The sequence below is a fragment of the Mirounga angustirostris genome, unplaced genomic scaffold, assembly GCF_029215605.1.
Source record: "Mirounga angustirostris isolate CCGP_5_RB_7025 unplaced genomic scaffold, mMirAng1.0.hap1 SCAF_1, whole genome shotgun sequence".
In the NCBI taxonomy this organism is placed as follows: domain Eukaryota; kingdom Metazoa; phylum Chordata; class Mammalia; order Carnivora; family Phocidae; genus Mirounga; species Mirounga angustirostris.
Window position 1 is genome coordinate 125055478 of NW_026991709.1, and position 21106 is coordinate 125076583.

Consider the following 21106-nt stretch of genomic DNA (forward strand, 5'->3'; position numbering starts at 1 on the left):
GCCCCTGTCCAAGAGCGGGGAGAGAAGAGGAAGTGCAGGAAAGAGAGAAGGGATTGGAAATGGCTGGGTGGAGCTTGCCGGCCAGGACCACGTCAGTGTATGAGACTATCTCAGCACCCACGCTTTGCCAGGGCTTTAACAGTACCTCGTTCAGCTCACTTTTTTGACAAAGAAGCACAGCTGAGTTGGGGGTGGTCGGAAGTGCCTGGATGTTAGATGTGAGAAGTTTGGGGAAGAGGTTTGTTGTTGAGCCCTAAACCAAGTTCAGTTTTGCAGCTTCTTTAAGCTTCTGGGTGTTGTTGTTCCTGTCCAGCATTTTCCAAATTGTGTCTCACAAAATAGTACTGGGTCAAACTGACTTCTTCACTGCAGGACTTCTCAGAGCATTACACACTGCAGCCTACAAAAAGGGAGAGAGGGGGCAGGTTTTTAGATCTGTTTCTTGTAAGGCATCTTGCAGCTAAGTACAGCTTGGCACTCATTTTGGAAAACACCTGAAAGTGTTTCAGATGGAAAAAGTGAAAAGGCGAAGAACAGGCCCATGCAGCATAAGACACACAGGAAGTGTTTGCTCTTGGCAATGCCACCTGTTCCTATGACCAGAACTGAATTATGCTTTGAACTCTGAAATGCTTAAAGTCTTAATTTTAAAGTCACACACTGATTTTCTTTGACAGCGAATGTGCTAGAAACTACACTCAAAGTGATGTTAACCTCTTCAAAGTAATGCTTTGGAAGGCCACATTGTATCTTATAAAATTGTTTCGGAATTACCCTCTTTGGCATATAGAGCAAGTTTATGAGCTACACAATAAAGTCAGTATTGTTACTCTGTGAAAAATAATTGCAATACATTTAGCAGGGAAAGTGTTAGTAAAAAGAACTTATAAAATTAATAAGGAAAAAATAATACATGAGTAGGAAAATAGACAATTCACAAAATAAGAATTTTTTTTTTTTTTTAAGATTTTATTTATTTGCGAGAGAGAGAATGAGAGACAGAGAGCATGAGAGGGAGGAGGGTTAGAGAGAGAAGCAGGCTCTCCACTGAGCAGGGAGCCCGATGCGGGACTCGATCCTGGGACTCCAGGATCATGACCTGAGCCGAAGGCAGTCGCTTAACCGACTGAGCCACCCAGGCGCCCACAAAATAAGAATTTTAAATGGCAAATAAATATATGAAAAATACATTAAAAATTAAATACACAAAAGTGAGATGTCATTATTCATTAATAAAAATTTCAGAGATTAATAAAAATCAAATGTTAGTGAATATATCAATGATCTACTTTTATATTACAAACCACCCCAAAACTCAGTGGCTTAAAACAATAAGCATTTACCAGCTCACAAGGGCACAGGTTGGCCAGGCATTCTTGCCCGAGACACACCCAGTTATCACAGGTCTTGGCTGGGCTTGCTCGTGTATTTGTGGTCAGCTGGTAAGTTGGCTAGAGACAAGGTAGGGTAGGGTGGCCTCACCTGAGATGCCTCTATTCTGTTCCACGTGGTCTCTCCTCCTCCAGCAGGCTAGCCTGGGCTCATTCACATGGTATTTGTGGCTGGAATCCCAAGAATGAGGACGGAAGCTGCAAAGTTTCTTGAGACCTAGGCTCAGAGCTTGCCCAGCATCACTACTATTAACATCACATGCTAACTAGCCAAACCACGTCGTAAGGATAGCTCACATTCAAGGGACAGAACAAAAGACCTCTCAGAAGTACAAAGTTTTGTGACCAATTTTGCAATCAAACACAGCAAGAATGAGCAAAATGGATATCCTCTTGTGCTGTTGGTGTGGTCATCAACAGATAAAATCATTCATGGGAAGTTTGCTAATATAGAACAAAAGCCTTAAAAATTTCCATAACTTTTGATCCATATTTAAGAATTTATTTAAAGAAACTGATTTGAAAAGTGCATAAAGAGATGTGCATCAGAATGTTCATACATCACGGATTATAATAACAAAACATTTGGGAAAAGTTAACTATTCTACCAAAAGGGATTGCTTATATGGGTTATAAACCATGTATAGAATAGAGTTCTATGCAGCCCACTTAAAATGATGACATAGGATTATATTCACTGACATGTGAAGAGTCAAGAAAAGAAAGCAGGTTACAAAGAATATGTTTACTATAATCCTGCTTTGGACTTTCACTTTCTATTTTATATCTTTCTGTATCATCCAAATTCTTGTTTTAATTTTGCTCAGGCTTTTTTGCTCAGTTGGTACTTATTTTTATTTGTTTTTATTTTAAATTACTAAAACAGAATTATCTGATATATAGTTCTGTGGGTTTTAATGCACGCATAACACATGCTCATGTAACCACTCCTACATTCAGAATACATTGCAGTTCTGTCACCCCAAAATACCCTTGTGCAGAATCTCTGTAGTTATATCCTTTTGCCTCTCCTAAGAGTTTCTTTGTATTGTTGAGAAGTATTCCTTTATATGGATGTACCACAGGGTGTTTATCCATTCACCCACTGAAGGATATTTAGGTTGTTTCCAGTTTGGGGTCATTGTGAATGGAGTTTCTATAAACATTTCTATATAGGTTTTCATGTGAACGTAAGTTCTGAGACCACTTGGAACAGAATATGGGATACTCTGGGATAAACGTTCAAGAGTACAGTTGTTGGGTCTTATATGTTTGGTGTATATTTTGTTTTATACAAAACTGCCGAACTATTTTCCAGAGTTGCTATACTACTTTACAGTCCCACCAGCAATGTATGAGAGATCTGATTTCTCCACAACTTTGTCAATATATAGTATTATCGCTATTTTTTATTACTGCTCTTCTAATAGGTATGATACCTCATTGTGGTTTTAATTTGCATTTTCCTAATGGCTAATCGTGTTGAACATAGTTTCTTGTGCTTATTTGCCATCTGTAATCTCTTCTTTGGTGAATATCTTTTCTTTTACCCATTTTCTAATTGGAATGTCTTTGCACGTCTGTAAAAAATCAATTTGCCATATATGTATGGCTCTATTTCTTAACAGTGCTCCATTTATCTATGTATCTATCCCTGTGCCAATATCACACTGATGACTGTAGCTTTATAACACATCTTAAAATCAGCTGGCTGGAGTCCTCCAACTTTTTTTTTTTTTTTTTTCAAGAAAAACCTCAAGTTGCTGTGTCTTTCCATCTATATTTTAGAATCATCTTGCCTAAATCTAAAATATATAAAATTCTCCAAGGAATTTGAATCGAGTTGCATTAAATCTACATAGATCAATTTAGGGAGACTTGCCAATTTAAAAATATTGAGTTTTCAATTCATGAACATGGTATGTCTTCCCACTTATTTAAGTCTTCTTTAATTTGTTTAATCATATTTTGTAGTTTTCAACATATAGCTCCTGAACTTTTTTTAGATTTATACTAGGTATTTCAATTTTTTGGAGCTATGGTAAATAGTAATTTTTAAATTCAATTTCCAATCATTTGTTATGAATATAAATATAATTGATTTTTGGGTGCTGACCTTGTATCCTGTGACCATGCTAAATTTTCTTATTAGTTCTAGGAACTTCTTTCTAGATTACTTGACAGTTCCTATGTAGAGAGATGTGTCATATGTGAAAGAGGAGAGTTTTGTTTTTTTTTCCTTTCCAATCTATAAGACTTTTATTTATTTTTCTTGTTTTATTTTACTGGGTTGAAATTACAGTGCAATGTTTATTAGGAGCAGTGAGTATGGACATCCATGCCTGTTCCCAATCTTAGGGGGAAAGCATTCCATTTTTGACTATTAAATATGCTCTTAGCTATAGATTTTTGGTAAATACCCTTTTTCAGATTAAGGAAGCTCCCTCCTATTCCTAGTTTATTGAGAGGTTTTGTCATGAATAGATGTTAAATTTTGTCAAATGCGTTCCCTGCATCAATTGATATGATCATGTGTTCTTTTCTTCTTCGGCCTGCTAATATTATTAGGTGAATTACATTCATTGGTTTTCAAATATTGAACCAGCCTTGAATTGCCTAAATAAACCACACTTGATCGTGCTATATTGGTCCTTTACTATATTGCTGGATTTAATTTTCTAATATTTTTTGAGAATTTTTGTGTTCATAGGAAATATCGGTCTGAAAACAAAAGAAAAAGAAGAGAAATATCAGTCTGTAGTGTTTCTTTCTTATGCTGTCTTTGTCTGGTTTGGGTATCAGATGAATGATGGCCTCATGAAATGGGTAATGAAATATTTGCTACTCTTCTGTTTTCTGAAAGATCTTATTTAAAAAATGGTCTTATTTCTTTTTAAATATGTCTTAGAATTTGTCAATGAAGTCATCTGGACCTGGCATTTGTTTGTTTTTGGAAGATTTTGACTACAGTTAGTTTTTAAAATAGATACAGGGATATTGAGGTGTTATCTACTCATTGGATGAGTTTTGGTAGTTTGTAACTTTCAAGGAATTGGCCCATTTCATCTAAGTTGTAGAATTTATGTGCATAGGGCTGTTTGTAGTATTCCCTTATTATTCTTTTAATATATATGAGATCAGTAGTGGTCTTACCTATTTCATTCCTGATATTGGTGTCTTGATTCCTGATTCATGTCTTACCTCCCTTTCTCTTTGGTCAATCTGGTTATCAATTTTGCTGATCTTTCCAAAGAACCAGCTTCTGGTTTCATTGATTATTTTCTCATTATTTCTTCTTCTTTTTTTTTTTTTTTTCTGCACCACACTATTTCTCCTCTCCTTCTGGGAATTCAATAACATGAATGTTAGATCTTTAAGTATTATCCCACAGGTCTCTGAAGTTTTGTTCACTTTTTCTCACTGTTGTTCATATTGGATAATTTCTATTGATCTTTCTTCAAATTCATTGACTCTTTCCTCTGTCATTGCCATTCTACTATTTAGCATATCCAGATAATTTTTCAAACTGTTATATTTAAGCTCTAAAATTTCTATTTGTTTTATCTTTATAGCCTCTGATGTTTTGCTGATTCTTGGTATCTTTCCATTTATTTCAAGACTATTTGCCCTCACTTTTTAGGACAGGGTTACTATAGCTATTTGAAAGTCTGTCAGATAATTCCGAAATCTATGTCATCCTGGAGTTAACATCTGTTGATTATCTTTTCCTTTCCAGTATAGATATTCCTGGTTCTTGCTGTGCTGGGTGATTTTGGATCGTAGCCTTTGCAGTGCTATACAGATCTGCCTTGCACATACACCTCCCAGTGGCCAGTCGAGGCATTGGTCTACCCCATCAGTTTAGTTCTCAAAGACTGGGGTATGATGCTTAGGATGAGATCCATGTATGCTCAACATAGAGGTGACCACAAGAGTTCATCCATACCTGTATGGATTTGCTTTCTTGAGCTCCCTCCCCTTCATAATCCACTTCCCATTCTCCAGCACAAAAGCTGGACTTTAGTTTCCCCACTCTGCCAGGCACTTCTCATAACTCTGCACCTAGACACAATCAGTATGGGACAGAGAGAGAGAGAAAAAAAAAACAACAATGAGTATTTGCCCCCACACTCTAGGGAATCATAGCTTCTCTGGTGCCCTCCCTCAAAGACTTAGGTGCTTAAGGTTTTGGCTGACCAACAAAATCACTGCTACACTGCTACCAACAGACTTTCCTAGAGGCTGAGTGGAGAGATAACAGAAAAAAGACGGGGGTACAACAGGGGATTTCCCCCACACCCTCTGACTCTTAAAGGTTTCCTTTCTTACTCCACAGAAAGGACTTCTCTTGGAACACTATTTCTCTGTACCCTTTGTGCACTTCTGGGTTTGGGACTGCCTTTGAGTCCAGTCTAAGTAATAACCACAGGGGGAGGGGAATGGTAAGCTCACTTAAATTCTAATCTTATTCCCCAGCTTGCCTTCTCTGATTTACCTTACAGAATCCTCAAATAGTTGCTCCATACATTCTTCCCAACATTTATAGTCACATTCAGTGGGAAAGACAAGGTAAAATGTTCTTATTCCATCTTGCCTGGACTGTCTGTTTCTATTTTGTTTTTTCATTTTTTTTAAACAAGAATTATTTATATATTCAGAAGAAAGCTTAAAACCAATTGTGTTTTGTTGTTCAAACATCTGTCACGGGACATTGCACTCTTTCCTAGCAGCATCTGGCTGAGAATGTCACCTCCCATTCCTTTGCAGGGACACAGCTGACTGTGGAGGTCCACCCCCGAGATGCCATGCCCCAGCTGCTCAAGAAGTTCTCCTTGGCTAAACGTACGTACGTACAGGGCTGCTTGTGTGTGGAGGGCTGGCAGGGAGGAATCAAAGTCACTTAATGGGCCAGAGCCCAACCTAGGCCTCTTCTGGGGAAGGAGAGGGATAACCTAGGCCTACACACTGAAAAGAAGCCTCATTCTGGGACCTCTTTTCTCCATAACTAACGCCCATTGTTCTTGAGTCTGTGCAATTAGGTGTGGGTAACACAAGGCATTTAGCTAAAGATGAATTTCATCACAAGAGTGTTGTTTTTAGATACCATTTATTGTCTGCCTAAAAAGTGGCATACACAGTGGTAAAGATTTTATATTCGTTAACTTTTTAACCCTTAGGTATAAACCAGCATCATCCCCACCTTATAAGTCAGCAAAGTGAGGTCCCGAGCGATAAAATAACTGCCCAAGGGACCAGCTAGGAAGTGGGTCAGAACCAGGTCTGCCTGAGACCTGTGCTCTCAGCCACCACGCTTGGCTGTCTTCGGTGCAAGGTGCATAGACTCAGGCCCACCATGTCTCTTCCACTCCCTTCTTGGTCCTCTCCGGGCATCTGTCTACCTTATGGCTAAAGGGATCTGGGGAAACGCTGGCCAAGGAATGAAGGCTCCAGAGCAGCCAGGGCTCGGGTTATCTCCATGTCCATGTATGGGCAAGGCAGACCCTCCTGGATGCCTGGTCCTGCAGCCCTCAGTGGTTAGGGTCTCAAAAGGGCAGTCGGGTGTAGAGCAGACAGGCCCTGGAGTCAACTGGCTAGGCTCAGATCTCAGCTATCACCTTAGGCAAGTAGCTTAACCTCCCTTTTGCAATCAAATTCCTCATTTATGAAAGAAGGAAAATAATTCACCTTCCTTCATAAGACTGTTGTGAAGTTAAATGAGACAGTCAATCTAAAGCACAAGGTAGGCAGGCATAGTAAGTGCATAAGAAATGCTAGCTCGATGTTGAATCCTCATTACTCTACCAAAGAATGAACTTGGAAGTAAAATATGGATGCAAGAAACAAACAGCCCACTGTTTCTCTGTGCCTCTATACATTAGCAACCTTCCATTGTTGTATTGACAACCTTCGGTGGGCTTCAAGGGCATAGAACAGCCCGCCTTGACACTCTACTCCCCAGCTCCTCCTGGTTCCATCAGACGCCCACATCTTCCTGACCTCGTTTCAAATCAGCAGCTCCTCTCCTGTTTCCACGGAGTCGAATAACTGTTGGCAACCATTCTACGTTAACAGCCCTGGACTGATAGGATTTGGTTGCCCTTGAACCTTCCTGAAGAACAATTTAATAATTGCTTGACCTTTTTGCGTCTCAACTCCATAGACACTGCCTTTCCCTTGTCCCACATTCATTTCTTCCCATGGTCAGTTCTTAACTGACAATGAATACACTGCTGCTCTTAAAGCATCCCCAGATGTATTCCAAGATGGCGGGGGCAATCCAGAGCAGGGCAGGAGCTCCAGGCTCCAGGTAGACCCGCTGAGGAACACAAAGTGTTGCTGTTGGAGTAAATTCCACCTTTGGTCACAGACTGCAATGATCTCTCTTGTCATTCCCTCCCTGGTTCCCAGTCCTTCCTCAACCTCAGGAGGAAGTCCAGAGCAATTCCAGCAGTAATAGATGGTGGGTGGTATGGGAGCAAGAAGGCTGGGGAAAGACAGTGAAGAGGAGGAGTCAGAAGCCAGCACTACCACATAGACAATCATCTGTGCTTGCATTTTGATTTCTTCTGAAGCGTCTCTACCTCTGACCTTTGGGATATTGCAGGTTTACAAGGTGAGAAAAATGGAAACACAAGACCCCGGCAGCCTGGAGCAAAAGATGCCCATGGTGAGTTGCAGGGCCTTCTCCAGGGCTGTTCTGTGAGGTGGTGAATTGGTTTAGCCTCATGGGCCAATCTGTTTGAGAGTCTGGGGTTACCTCTGCACTCAAGGTGGAGATGCGTATCATGATTGATTAGCAATGTCTGCCATGGACACAGGCAGGGTAATGAGAAGCTCACACACCATGTGACCCCAAAGCTAAAGCATAAACCCCAAAAACAAGGCAGCCCATTACAGAAAACATATTAAAAACAGAATTCAGAACTGTGTTAACTTTAAATGGAATGCCAAGCATCTGTAAGGTAGGAGGCATGTGAATACCAGAATGGGACAGAGGGTAAAACCCTGAATGGGGTGATAGATGGCCTGGCTTTGAATCCTATTTTTGTCCCTCACTCACCTTCCTCGGGCCTCAGTTTTCCTCTCAGTAGACCAGGTGGTATCTCAGGTTTGGTAGAGTCTGGCACTTCTTCCCATTGTTTTGCTTTAAAATTAGAATAATTCTGTTAATGCCACTGGTATTTTAAATGTAATTATGCAAAATCATATTTAGATCTTATGTAATCTCTTCAGAAGGTAAATTTAATGAGGCATAAATCATTGTGGGTATTTTTAATGTTCAGATATTGTAAAATGGAACCAAGAAAGGGTAAAATTAGTAATAAGGTTTTCAGTCCCATTTTAGAAATGTCATCCTTGTTCTCAGTGGGGGTGGGGGAGACCTCATTTGCAGAGTTGTGCTGAGCGGAAATTTGTTAAATGTAAGTCCACTTCATATCCACTTAGGTGAGCCTGCTAGCCCTTGTCAGAGAATGGCAGGATCCAGATTCCATGGAGGGAGAAGGCACTGAGAGCCTGCTGCGGGTCCCCACCGCCTCCCTAGGGGCTGGCTGGACAAGGGCTGAGCTCACGCCACACAGAATAGGGACTGACAGTGATCTAAGTAATGAGAGACAAGAGATCCCAGCTCCAGCAACAGAGGAGTGAGCCACAATGGTGCTAGGCTTCCAGGGAGCCCCAGGGTAAGACTGTACAGAACAGAAGGTTTTGGGAGGATCCAGGAAACGTCTTGGTCCCTTGTAGAAGGAGCAGAAAATGCTAGGTTGGTGAGTGACAACCACGGCCTCAAGGTCGGGTTTACATAGCCTGCCCGCCCCCAGCACTCTCTGCCCCCTCTTGGGTGAGGAACAGCCCTCAGATCCTGGATGTGTCCGAGCACATGACATGGTGAGGACCCAGTCAGCGGCTTGGAGTCAGAGAGACCAAACCCCTCCAGGGCCTGCTGCAGAGTGTCAGCAAGAAGCAAGAACGCAGCGCAGAGTGGCCTTGGGGAATGTGCCAGATCCAGTTCGTTTGTGAAGAAAGAAGGCCCGGTTCCTAACAGGAAGGGACCTTCCTGGGGTGGGGAAATGCGGGCGGACCCACATGGGCTGCTCGGACAGCTGACCAAGGTTGGGGGCACCTCTGTGGCCGGAAATTGGCCAGCTCCCTAACCAGCTGCCACTGCCTCTCAGCCAGAACTGGCCAGGGAGGGTCGTGCAGGAGCTCCTCCCCTCTCTCTCACCCCAGGTCTTGGGCCTGCAGCACCAAGGTGAGGAATGTGCGGGCAGATGAAGCTGCAGCCCCCACAGCGGGCACAGAGGCTTTATACCTCTCTTCTTATGCTTGCCCACAGAGGACCCCCACATTGCACCTTCCCAGGGAGCAGAGTGGTGCTGACCTTACAACATGATCCGCCGTCTCCTTCACTCTCCCAGGTGCCCTATAGATGTGCACCTGAGTCCAGCAGCCCCCAGGGAGGTGGAGGTCGTGAAGGTCAGGCCCCCACGAGAACCTAGGCTTCATGGAGCCCCCATCAAGTGTTTTCCCATATTGCTCTGCGGTTTCCAGGCTGGCTGCCATACGCTGGGGCCCCACCAGCACCCCTCTCAGGGGAGTTGGGTTATCAGCGAGTTCAGGGATCAGCATCCCTTTGGCCCCACCCTCCTTGCCCATTCCCTGGCCTCCCACCCAGCTTGCCTGATTTGGTCGGCCTTGAATAAGGGACCTTGAATAAGAGGGACCCAGCCAGACGAGATCGGGCGCGTTCAGGGTAGCCATCAAAAGGAGTGAGATCTTGCCGTTTGCAACAACGTGGATGGAACTGGAGGCTATTATGCTGAGCAAAATAAGTCAATCAGAGAAAGACATGTATCATATGACCTCACTGATACGAGGAATTCTTAATCTCAGCAAACAAACTGAGGGTTGCTGGAGTGGTGGGGGGTGGGAGGGATGGGGTGGCTGGGTGATGGACATTGGGGAGCGTATGTGCTATGGTGAGTGCTGTGAATTATGTAAGACTGTTGAATCACAGATCTGTACCTGAAACAAATAATACATTATATGTTTAAAAAAAAAAAAAGAAGATAGCAGGAGGGGAAGAATGAAGGGGGGGAAATCAGAAGGGGAGAAGAACCATGAGAGACTAGGACTCTGAGAAACAAACTGAGGGTTTTAGAGGGGAGGGGGGTGGGGGGATGGGCTAGCCCAGTGATGGGTATTAAAGAGGGCACGTTCTGCATGGAGCACTGGGTGTTATATGCAAACAGTGAATCATGGAACACGACATCAAAAACTAATGATGTAATGTATTTAGGTGATTAACATAACATAATAAAAAAAAAAAGAGGGACCCTGCCAGAGCCCAGGCTCTCTTTCAGGCTGAGACAGGGGTTTGCTGCCCATCCATGGCTGGTCTGACCACTGGTCAGTTAGCCCTGCAGCAGCTGACTGGGGCTGTCCTGTGTCCCGGCTTCCTATGAGAAAGGCGAGCACAGATGAGTGATTCTGGGGCACAGCGTCCCTCAGAGGCCTCCCCACAGAACTTGGGGTGCCTGTTGCTAGAACACACGTAGCTTTTGGGGTGCTCCAGTCTCCAGCTGACTGTGGGCACAGGAGGAAGCCTGTCTGGGTGCCAAACCCACTTTACCCTACAGAAGCCTGCATGGCCTGGTCTAGCACACCCTCCTTCGATACCCAGGGTGCCCTCCACCCTGGGCACTGTGGCTATGGCACAGACCTTCCTTTCTTTTTTTTTTAAAGATTTTATTTATTTATTTGACAGAGAGAGAGCACGAGTAGGCAGAGTGGCAGGCAGAGGGAGAGGGAGAAGCAGGCTCTCCGCTGAGCAGGGAACCGGACGTGGGGCTCGATCCCAGGACCCCAGCTGCCTAACCAACTGAGCCACCCAGGCACCCCACAGACCTTCCTTTCTTGAGCCCACCGGGGACTGGCAGCATTCCTGGGCACTTCCCACAGAGCACTCATTCCTGAAACAGTTCGCAGGAAATCTGCAGAAAACTATAAGATGGGGAGAAGGAGGCTCCATCATTAATCTGTCTGGGCACTGCTGAGTTAATTGAGGGGAAATTAGTTTCTTTACTGCTGACTTCCTGGGGTCTGCAAATAGGCTTAGATCCCCTGTGAGTCTCCAAAAGAACTAGAGGAGTTGCCATCGTTCACAAGCCAATTTGACCAAGGAACCCTTCTAGGAGATCTAGCTCTTGGGAGCAGTTTTTCAGGCTCTGGGAAGCATGTTGAAGGTCAGGCAATCCCAGCTCCTCAAAAAGACAGAGAGGCCCCTTGTCAGCAGCCCTCAGTAGCTGACTGAGCCTCCCTGTGTTTCCAGCCTACCCCTGGGATCGGTCCAGCCTGAAATCCATGCCCCTGGACCTGCGGCAGTTTGAGAAACTGGACACCTATGCCTCACAGGTAAGAGAAGGTGGCTTGGAGTTTCCCGAGTCAGGGTAATGAAGCCTCTCCTCAGGCCCCTCCTGAAGGCATCTGCAGTCCCTTGGACAGACGGCCCAGAGTGCCTCTTCACATCGTATGGATGGGGGAAAGAAGGCCAAGGCACCAGACTCCTGCCCAGGACAGGAGGCCATTCCATCCCCCCAGTGCCACCCACGGGGTCCTGATGCGTCCACCCCAAGGGTACCCACCCTGCAGGTGCCCCACTGGCAGGCCCCTCTGACCAACCCTATCCTGCCCCCCCTGCCATTGTCCCCTGGGGCATTGCTGCTGCTGCTGAGCCAGGCCACCCCTGGCCCATGAAGGAAGGGAGCAAGAGGATGAGGGAGGGCCATGGATGCAACTGGCCAGCACCCACTGTGACCAGAACCATGCTCACCCCTGGAGCACGTGGGCTGCCAAGCTCTCACCTCTGGGTCTGGCCTCATCTGGGGCGGGGTTGGGGAGAAGCAACTACAGAAGCTGAAGCACTAGAGACACACTGGGGTCCTGGGAACCAGGCAGGAGCCCTACGACAAAGAGTCTGATTAGAAGGGCCACGGAGCTGGACCCATTGCTGAAGTCGAGCCATCGGAGGCTGGTAAGCAGGGAGGTCATCTATAGTCTAAAAAGACCATCGTGTGGCTGGCACATAGTAGGTGCTCAGGAACCTTGTTTGTTGAATTGATGAGTGGATGGATAGGGGCCTGGATCCAGAGTCAGATTAGAGGCAGGGCCGTCAGTAGGGAGCCGTTTGCTGTCCCGGCAGGAGCCGGTGTGACGTGGATTAAATGGGAACAATGAGAGCAGAGAGGAGTGGAAAGGTCAGCACTGAGCTGGAGGCAGAGGGAGGACTCCATCCCGGTGTGTGTGAGGGAGGTGGAAGGCAGGAGGCTCACAGGCGGCTGGACTGAGCGACGGAGCAAGGGTGGGACAGCTCCTCGCTACCAGGAGCAAGTCTCAGGGGATGACAAGTTTGTTTAGGGGCAGTGGGCTCTAGTACCTGTGGAACAGCCACGGGAAATGACCACTGGGCAGCCAGGTCTCCAAGCCTGGAGCCCTATCCAGCCTGGAGATATGTGGGCAGGAAACACTGATCCGGGAACCATCACATTTAGCTGAAGCTGAAGCCATAGGGTGGGTGTCATCTTGGGGAGGACAGGGCAGGAGGTCCAAACGGGCCCTGAGCCACCTGAGACCAGGGCAAGACAAGGAAGGATCAGTGTTCTCGGAGGTGCAAGGAGAGCTCCCTGAGGTCGAGGATGGCCAATAGCATGCGCCATTCAGTCTGGTCAAGTGAGGTTAGGAGAGACTCATTTCCACCACTTGTGCGCTGAAGTGCTTCCTACTGCCAGAGGGGCAGGTCAGAGGGGCGTCGTGGGAGCCTCAGCCAGACTTGGCAGGCTGAGATGCAAAGCGGGGATGAAGGAGGAGGGAGTGGGGAGAAGACCCCACAGGAGCCTGGCAGAGAAGAGGAAGCGAGATGTAGGCAGCCCTAAGAAAGAGATCTGGGGAGGGGATAGGGCAGCCAGGCCTAGAAGGGAGGAGGTGAGGACACAGGTGAGCAGGGGTGCTGCCTGAGGAAGAGCAAGGCCTGCAAAGACAGGAGGCCCGGACTGGAGGCTGACAGAGAGGCTGGCTGTGCAGGAGGGAGGGCTCGTTAAGGGGAAGTCCTGACTGAGCCATGTTGAGTCTTAGGCCAGGTTGTCTCTGAGAGGGAGGGAAGGGAGGCGGTGTCAGGGTCTGAGGAGGGTGAGTATGTTGTAATGGCCACCAGAAGGGACAGGCGAGGCTTGGAGAGCAGTGCCAGGAGCCCAGCTGAGGCCAGAGACCCAGCTGCAAAGCAGTGGGTGTCCAGAGCCAGCCAGGCCCAGGTAGAGCCGGGAGGTGGGGACCCAAAGGCCCAGAAGCCAGGAGGTTAAGTCAGGAGTCAGCCAGGCTGAGTGAGGGCCCTGCAATGTGTCAGGCACTGTCCTTGGCTCTGGGAGAGGGACGAAGACAAGAACTGTGGAGTTGGAGCTGGACATTGAACAGAAGGAGCTAGGCAGGTAGGAGGCAGAAGCGGGCTCCAGAGGTCTCCTTGTGGTCAGACAGTGCATCCGGGGGGGTTCTGATGTGAGTGGTGGAAAGGATCCAGGAGCTCAGGGAGTACCTTAGGGTGCGGGCTGGCCAAGGCGTGGGCAACTTTCGCAGAATTAAGCACACAGTTGCCCCAGCTTCTCTAGAAAGATTAAACATGGTCACAGCAGCCTTTCCTAGAATCCCAACCGTGTTTCCTCCCGAGGGCCCCTGCGAGAAAACCTAATTTGTTCTTTTTTTTTTAATTGTGGTAAAATACATATAATATAAAATTTGCCATATTAATCATGTTTAAGGGTACAACTCGGTGGCATTGAATGCATTCATGATATTGTACAACCATCTCCCCAAACAAAAAGGCCGTACCCATGAAGCAGTCACTCCCTGTTCTCCCTGCTAACCTCTACGTTACTTACTGTCTCTCTGAACTTGTTTACTCTCAATATTCCACATAAGTGGACTCATCCAGTACGTGTCCTTTTGTGTCTGGCTTATCGAGCATTATGTTTTCAAGGTTCATCCATGTTGTGGCATGTGTCAGAACTTCATTGCTTTTCGTGGATGAATAATATTTCATCGTAGAGATATACGACATGTGTTTACCTGTTTGTCTGTGATGGACGCTTTCGTTGTTTCTACCGTTTGTGTATTGTGAATAATGTTGCAGTGAACATAGGTGAACAAGTATCTGCCAGAGCATCTGTCTTCAGTTCTCTTGGGTATATACCTAGGAGTGGAATTACTGGATCATACGATAATCCTGTTTAGGAACCACCAAACTGTTTTTCCACAGCAGCTGCGCCATTTTACATTTCCACTAACGATGCACAACGGTTCTCATTTCTCCACACCCTTGCTATCTTTTTTACTACAGCCCTCCTACGGGGTGTGAAGTGGCGTCCCGTGGTTTCGGTTTGCATTTCCCTAGGGACTAATGATGTGGCACAGCTTTTCATCGGCCATTTATATATATCTCTGAAGAAGTGTATATTCAGGGCCTTCACCCATTTTAAAATTGGGTTGTTTGTCTCTTTGTTGTTGAGTTGTAGGAGTTCTTTACATATTCTGGATATTCATCCCTTATCAGATATGTAATTTGTGAATATTTTCTCCCATTCTGTAAGTTGTCTTTTCACTTTCTTAATAATGTCCTTTGATGCCCAGAAGTTTTTTTATTGTTATGAAGCCCAGTTAATCTATTTTTTCTTTTGTACCTCGTGCTTTTGGTATCATATCGAAGAATCCGTTGCCAAATCCAAGGTCATGATGATTTACTCCTGTGTTTACTTCAAAGAATTTTATCATTTAAGCTCTTTTATTTAAGCCATTGATCCTTTTTGAATTGATTTTTTAAAAGATTTATTTATTTATTTTGAGAGAGAAAGAGAGAGAGAGAGAGAATCTCAAGCAGACTCCCTGCCCAGCACAGAGCCCAACACGGGGCTCAATCCCACAACCCTGAGATCATAACCTGAGCCAAAACCAAGAGTCGGATGCTTAACCAGCTGAGCCACCCAGGAGCCCCGAGTTAATTTTTGTATATGAAGTAGGGATCCAACTTCATTCTTTAGTATGTGGATATCCAGTTGTCCAGCACAGACTGGACTTTGTTAAACAGACTATTCTTTCCCCACTGAACAGACTTGTAATCCTTGTCAAAAAAGTCAGTTAGCCATAGGTGTATAAGTTAATTTCTAGACTCTCAGTTCTATTCCACCCGCCTATATGATCCGTATGTCAGTACCACACTATTTTGATTACTATAGTTTTGTAGTTAAGTTTTGAAATTCAGAAATGTGAGTCCTCCAATGTTGTTCTTCTTTTTTCAGAATTGTTTTGGCTATTCTGGGCCCCTTGCAATTTCATATGAAGTTGAGGATTGGCTTTTCCATTTCTGCAAAAAAGGCTGTTGGAATTTTATAGGGATTGTGTTAAGTCCATAGATCGCTTTGGGTAGTACTGACCATGAGTAGGGGCTGCGGTAGCCGCTCAGATGCCCACCCACCTGGCTGGCCCCAGGTCTGCCGAGAAAAGATATGTGGCTCTAGGGCCAGTGACTCAGCTGGTCAGCACTACCTGATATGTCCGGCCCCCCACCAAGGGCCGCGCTCAGCCTAGCCCTTGTGCCTCTGGCCCTCTCCTCCTCTTCCTCCTCTGCCTGGAGGAAAAGCAGCACCAGCTCCTGGCGGCAGGGCACTGGGCTCCCACCGCCCTCATCCAGGCCCTGACATAGCACACCCCTCCCACTCCCCAGGTGACAGTCAACAGTGGCCTGGATGAGCTGGTGAGCGACCTGCTCCAGGAGGCCCACAGTGACCTGGAGAGGGTCCGCGTGATCTGGATCTGGATCTGCCACCACATAGGTAGGCCCACCTGTGGTGCCACTGGCCCTAGGACTCCCCTGATGCCACTCCCTGCAGGACCCTGTTTCTAGGGGAGACTCTCTGGGATTCACTTGACCACCAGTGTGTATGGAGTGAGACAGACAGTGGAGGAGAAGGGTTCCCAGATGGCTAGGTTGAATAACCAAAGACTAACCAAGGAGAGTAAAACTCACCATGTACTAACAGTCTCCATAAAGGGTCGTTGGGTGAGGGATCCCCTGTGGCCATCTGCCCACAGTCAGTGACCAGAGCTTAGGCCCTTTACCCAGCGGCAGCATTCCCTCAGTGCTGGCTTCCTGGTAAACCTGCTGCACAGACCTGAGAACCCAGGACAGAAGGTCATCTCCAAGAAGAATGGGGAAGGTTCATAGCTGTTGGAAAGTTATTGCAACACCAGAGGTTTCTTAAAGCACCAGTGCCAGGAAGAGTGGGCTCGCCTCCCTCTCTCCCTGTTCCCACACCCGCGATCTCAGCCCCGTCACCAGGCACTCAGAGCAACCTCAGGGGGCCTGGGCCTGTGCACCTGTCCCTAACTCTGCACAGGACAGCCTTGAGGATCTGGCCAGGTCAAGCCAGGCCCCATGGGGGTGGCTAGGGGGAGGCTGGATGCTGCCCCTTGCAGTCAATGGAAGAGCCAGGTGGTGGGGTGGACTTTTAGCGCTTTCCCTGTGACCTGACAACCAGCGGGGGGCTCTCCTGATCTGCTGCCACTGGGCTTTTCCTTTGTCCTCCCAGAGCAGCAGTGAGGGATGCAGCTTAGAGGAGGAACTCACCTGACACAGGTAGGGTATCTGACCACAGGGTCTGAGAGGCCATTTCCTCCCTCCCCAAAACCAGCAGCTCCGTTTAGCCCGGGGCCTTAAAGGAGCAGAGTCAGAAACAGAGCATTAGGTAGGACTTCACTTACTGTCTGCCACCTTCACAGGTGCTCCCTTCGTGCCCTCAGTGCCCACAGGGATTCCTGCCTCAGGGCCTCCCTCCAGGCCTTCACTAACGGACAGCCTGTTTAGCGGTAGCTCAGGGCACCCCCTGGGGGTCAGTGTGAGGCCTTGGGGGTGGCCGCAGCAGGGATGGGGGAGCAGCCTCACGGGAACGGCCTGCCGAGCTGTGTGGTGGGGAGGGCAAGGGCAGAGCCCCCACGGCCTGGTGCTGTCTTGGCCCCCTTCCCTTTCAGCCTCTCCTCAAAGGCCTGACAAGCCAGGCAGCCTGCTCTGCCGATGCTTCGCTCTTCCTCTTGCCACCTGCCCAAGGAGGCGACATTTCCCCAAGTTTGCCCTGGCTGGGGGCCCTGGTTCCCTTCAGCCTACAGCGGTTTCTCCGGGACTTGAGAGAGGCCAGCCCAAATGGTGCTGAAAGCACAGCGGAGGGCGGGGACGGCGCCGCAGGCCACGGACCCCTCTGCTCTGCACCAGCCTTGGTTGCCTCCCAAGACCTGTTGGCTCACAGTCTCCTCTGCCCTCCAGAGTACGACATCGAGGCTGCCCAGGAGAAGGACTGCCAGGCCTTCAAGCCCACCGACATCCTACGGACCCGGAAGACCAACTGTGACGGCTACGCTGGACTCTTTGAGAAAATGTGCAGGTACAAGAAGGGGTCCCATGGAAGGCAGGCAGTCCTGGGCTGACTGCTGTGACCCCTCCCTTCGCCCCTTCCAAAGCGCCGTGCGCCTTCACGCACATGCCAGGCCTGAAACCGGAGTTTGCAAACTCTGCTCTGGAATCCGAGTGAGTCCTGAAAAGGTCAATTTCTCCCTTTTTAACACCAGCATAATTGACTTTGTACCATCTGCCTGCCTTCGCGATGCATTAACATAATGGCAGATGAATGCGCAGAGATAATTTGGTTATAAAAGGCCCCTTTTCCACCTTCTCTGATCTCTGCACAGCTGAAGGTTAGAAGAATGGCAGGTCTGGGAACAGTAGGACAGTGGCTGCTGACGCCAAGGGGACTGTGAAAGCCTGTCCTCGGGGCTGGCACCGGAGCCCTCTCTCGGGGGAAACGGATGATCTCCTACCCGAAAAGATTTGTCAGTTGGAGAGGCTGAATAACCAGGAAGCAGCTTTTCTCTTGGAGACTTTGGGCTCCATTTTCATTGCTCGAATGTGCTCCTGGCCAGGTTGCCCGGGTGGGTGACAGCAGGTAAGGAGACCACTTGTGCGCGGAGGCACCTTTGCTGGTTCTGGGTGACCTCGAGACAGACTCCAGGCTGGGGGAGCCCCGCCGACCCCACAGCTTCCTGTGCCCACTCTCCGAGGTCTGCTGGGTTCCCCGGGAGACAATCAGGCAGCCGGGGAGGCCGCTGAAGAGCCTTGTCCCCAGGGAGATGGACAGGCTCTGCCCACCGTCTCTGCAGGCCTCTGGGAGTGGGTCTTCCCAGGCACCCATGTCAGCCCACCAGGACTCAGATTCATCAAACCAAGTGCAGCAACAGACACTCAGGAGTCCGCAGGTGGGCAGTTGTGGTGTGTCGGGGACGTGTGTACGTGTCGACACACAGGCAGCCCAAGATGTCCTGCTCCTGCAGACACGCAGCCCATTCCTGGCCTAACCCCCCGTTGTTGGACCCTCCCACCCCCCAACACCACCGGCAAGCAGCCACATGTGCCTGCTCCCAGCCTCCTGCTCGCTCCCTGCTCTTCACGGTGGCCCCCTCCACGCCCCACCCCTGAGGCCAGTGTCCCAGAGGCAACCAGGGCAGGGCAGGCTGCAGCGGATGCCAGCCCCTCTGCAGCCCATCCACTCCACCAGAGCAGTGCTTCGCTCCCACCCCTCACGTGCCTGCCCCCGCTCCAGGCCCGGGCACCCCAACATGCCTGGGGGCCTCTCCAGGAACCGGGATCCTCACTGGCCCTCTGCCCAGACTCCACAGGCCCTGGGTTCCTGAACAGGACCCACAGGCTCACACTGTCCTGTGACGTCCTCCATAATCTGACCTCCAGCACCCTTCCGGCCGTGCACCCTGCGGCACTCTCCGCACTTCTGGGTCCTCAAGCTCACTCTGCTCCCCCCTCTCTAATGCTCCTTCCTGCCCCACTCCTGGACGCCCCCTTCACCCCAGCCCATCTCCTCCCTTGATGTCGTCTGCACACCGTCCGTATACACGGACTCCTGGCTTGCCTTATGCTTTTATTTAATAACTTCTCCAAATTAAACAAAAAATACTTGTTAATTATAGATGATTTATAAAATGCACAGAAGCAAAAAGAAGAAAATTAGGTCACTCTGACGACTTAGAGGTAACACTTAACATTTTGTCCCATTCCCTCCCAGACTTTGTTCTATCATATACATGTTAACCTGTGTTACCTGTGCTCATTTTTCCTCCAGTGTCTTGTGGGGCTAGTATGTCTTTTATGTGTCTTCAGCCCCTCTCTCTCTGTTTCTGCTTCCCCTGTGAATGCCCAGCTCAGAATCCTACACGCCATAGGCCCACGATGACTGGAAATGACAAGATATTCCTAGCAGATTTGTATGAAATGGGCCTTCCTCTCTTTTTAAATCATGGACTAACCCTCAGTCTGTTTTCGGCTCTATTTTTGCCTGGCACCTTTCAGAGCATAATTTTCATCTTAGTTGGCCAACTTGATTTTTCAGTCCTAGGATTTCTCAGTCATAGGATGTACCCTTCTTTATCCAGTATAAGCCTTCCAAGCATGGTGCAGGAGGGTGCCAGACTGAAAGCCAGAAAGACGTTTGCAGCCCTCAGCTCCCCCGTCCTTAGTTTCCAGTCCTTGATTTACCACTTGTTAATTGTGTTCCTTTGGAAAGGCACTGAATTTCTCAGAGCCTCAGTTTTCCCATCTGTACATGGGGACCGTAGTGCCTGCTGGCAGTGCTAGGGTTAAGTGAGAACATGCAGTTTGGAATTTGCTCACCTGACTTTGGGGTTGTTGGGTTGTTTTTTAACCTTGCCTGTCTTTCTTGAGTATGGGAATGCTCTTGCACAGTGGAACTTTCCCGCAGACACACATAGACTCAGAAAATTGACACTTGCCTTGAGTGAACCTGTCAGCTTTCTGGCCTGATCCAGATGCTTAACAATGGCCCTCTTCTGGCCTGCAGCTGATCATTAAAACACATCCCAACATTCTGCATCATTTAAAGCTAGGTCCTAACCTGGCAGTTAGCATGTGAAAAACTCTATACACTGCTCAGATGGTTAACGTTAGCTCACGGTTCCCTGGGTCCCTTTAACTTTGGCTTTAAAGATCAGCAACCTCACCCATGCATCACTTTCCTAATTCCCTTACCTTCCAAATAATTGCCGAAGGTTTGGTAAATTCATTAGCTGAGTCCTTAATAACAGAAGACATGTAATCCACACTTGCTGATTTATCCCGGCTCAGTTGTCAGGGCGGCCTCTTAGCAAGAGCAGTACCCACACGGCCATCATTACTTCTGCCCATCCATTCTGCTTCCTTGCAATGGCCTCATTAAAGACTGATTGAATAAAGTAATTCGGTGGGGAACTCAGATATTTTTGCAACATCCTTCATTTCCTCATCGTCTTTCCCAAGTAATCGATGTGAGGGGTTTTTTTGGTTTTTTGTTTGTTTTTGCTTTTTAGTCCTATTGCTTGTAACTGCTGGTCTGGTTTCTTTCTGACCTCCCATCATCCAACATTAACGTCCCTGCTTTTGCCTCAATTCCCCTCTGCCTTCATGAATTCTGCTTAACCTCCTTGCGGGGGCCAAGCTTCATTTCCCAGATTCCTGCCACCAAGTCAGCTCCAGTACAACCCCTCCCCCTGTTATCACGACTGCAGCACCACCAGCCAGCAGAGTTTCCAGAGAGTTTGGGGAAAGCCAGGAGCTTAGTATA

General features: G+C 47.8%; 1 protein-coding gene across 1 annotated transcript in view; it reads left to right on the top strand.

The window, feature by feature from the left end:
* The window catches only part of KY (kyphoscoliosis peptidase), a 47594-nt gene that overhangs the window by 11761 nt on the left and 14727 nt on the right, over positions 1-21106 (top strand). Inside the window, exons 4-8 of the mRNA XM_045903732.3 lie at positions 6159-6233; positions 7996-8058; positions 11722-11804; positions 16156-16264; positions 17749-17866. Of these exons, the coding sequence (XP_045759688.2) occupies positions 6159-6233; positions 7996-8058; positions 11722-11804; positions 16156-16264; positions 17749-17866 (448 nt within the window). The remainder of the gene's footprint in view (positions 1-6158; positions 6234-7995; positions 8059-11721; positions 11805-16155; positions 16265-17748; positions 17867-21106) is intronic.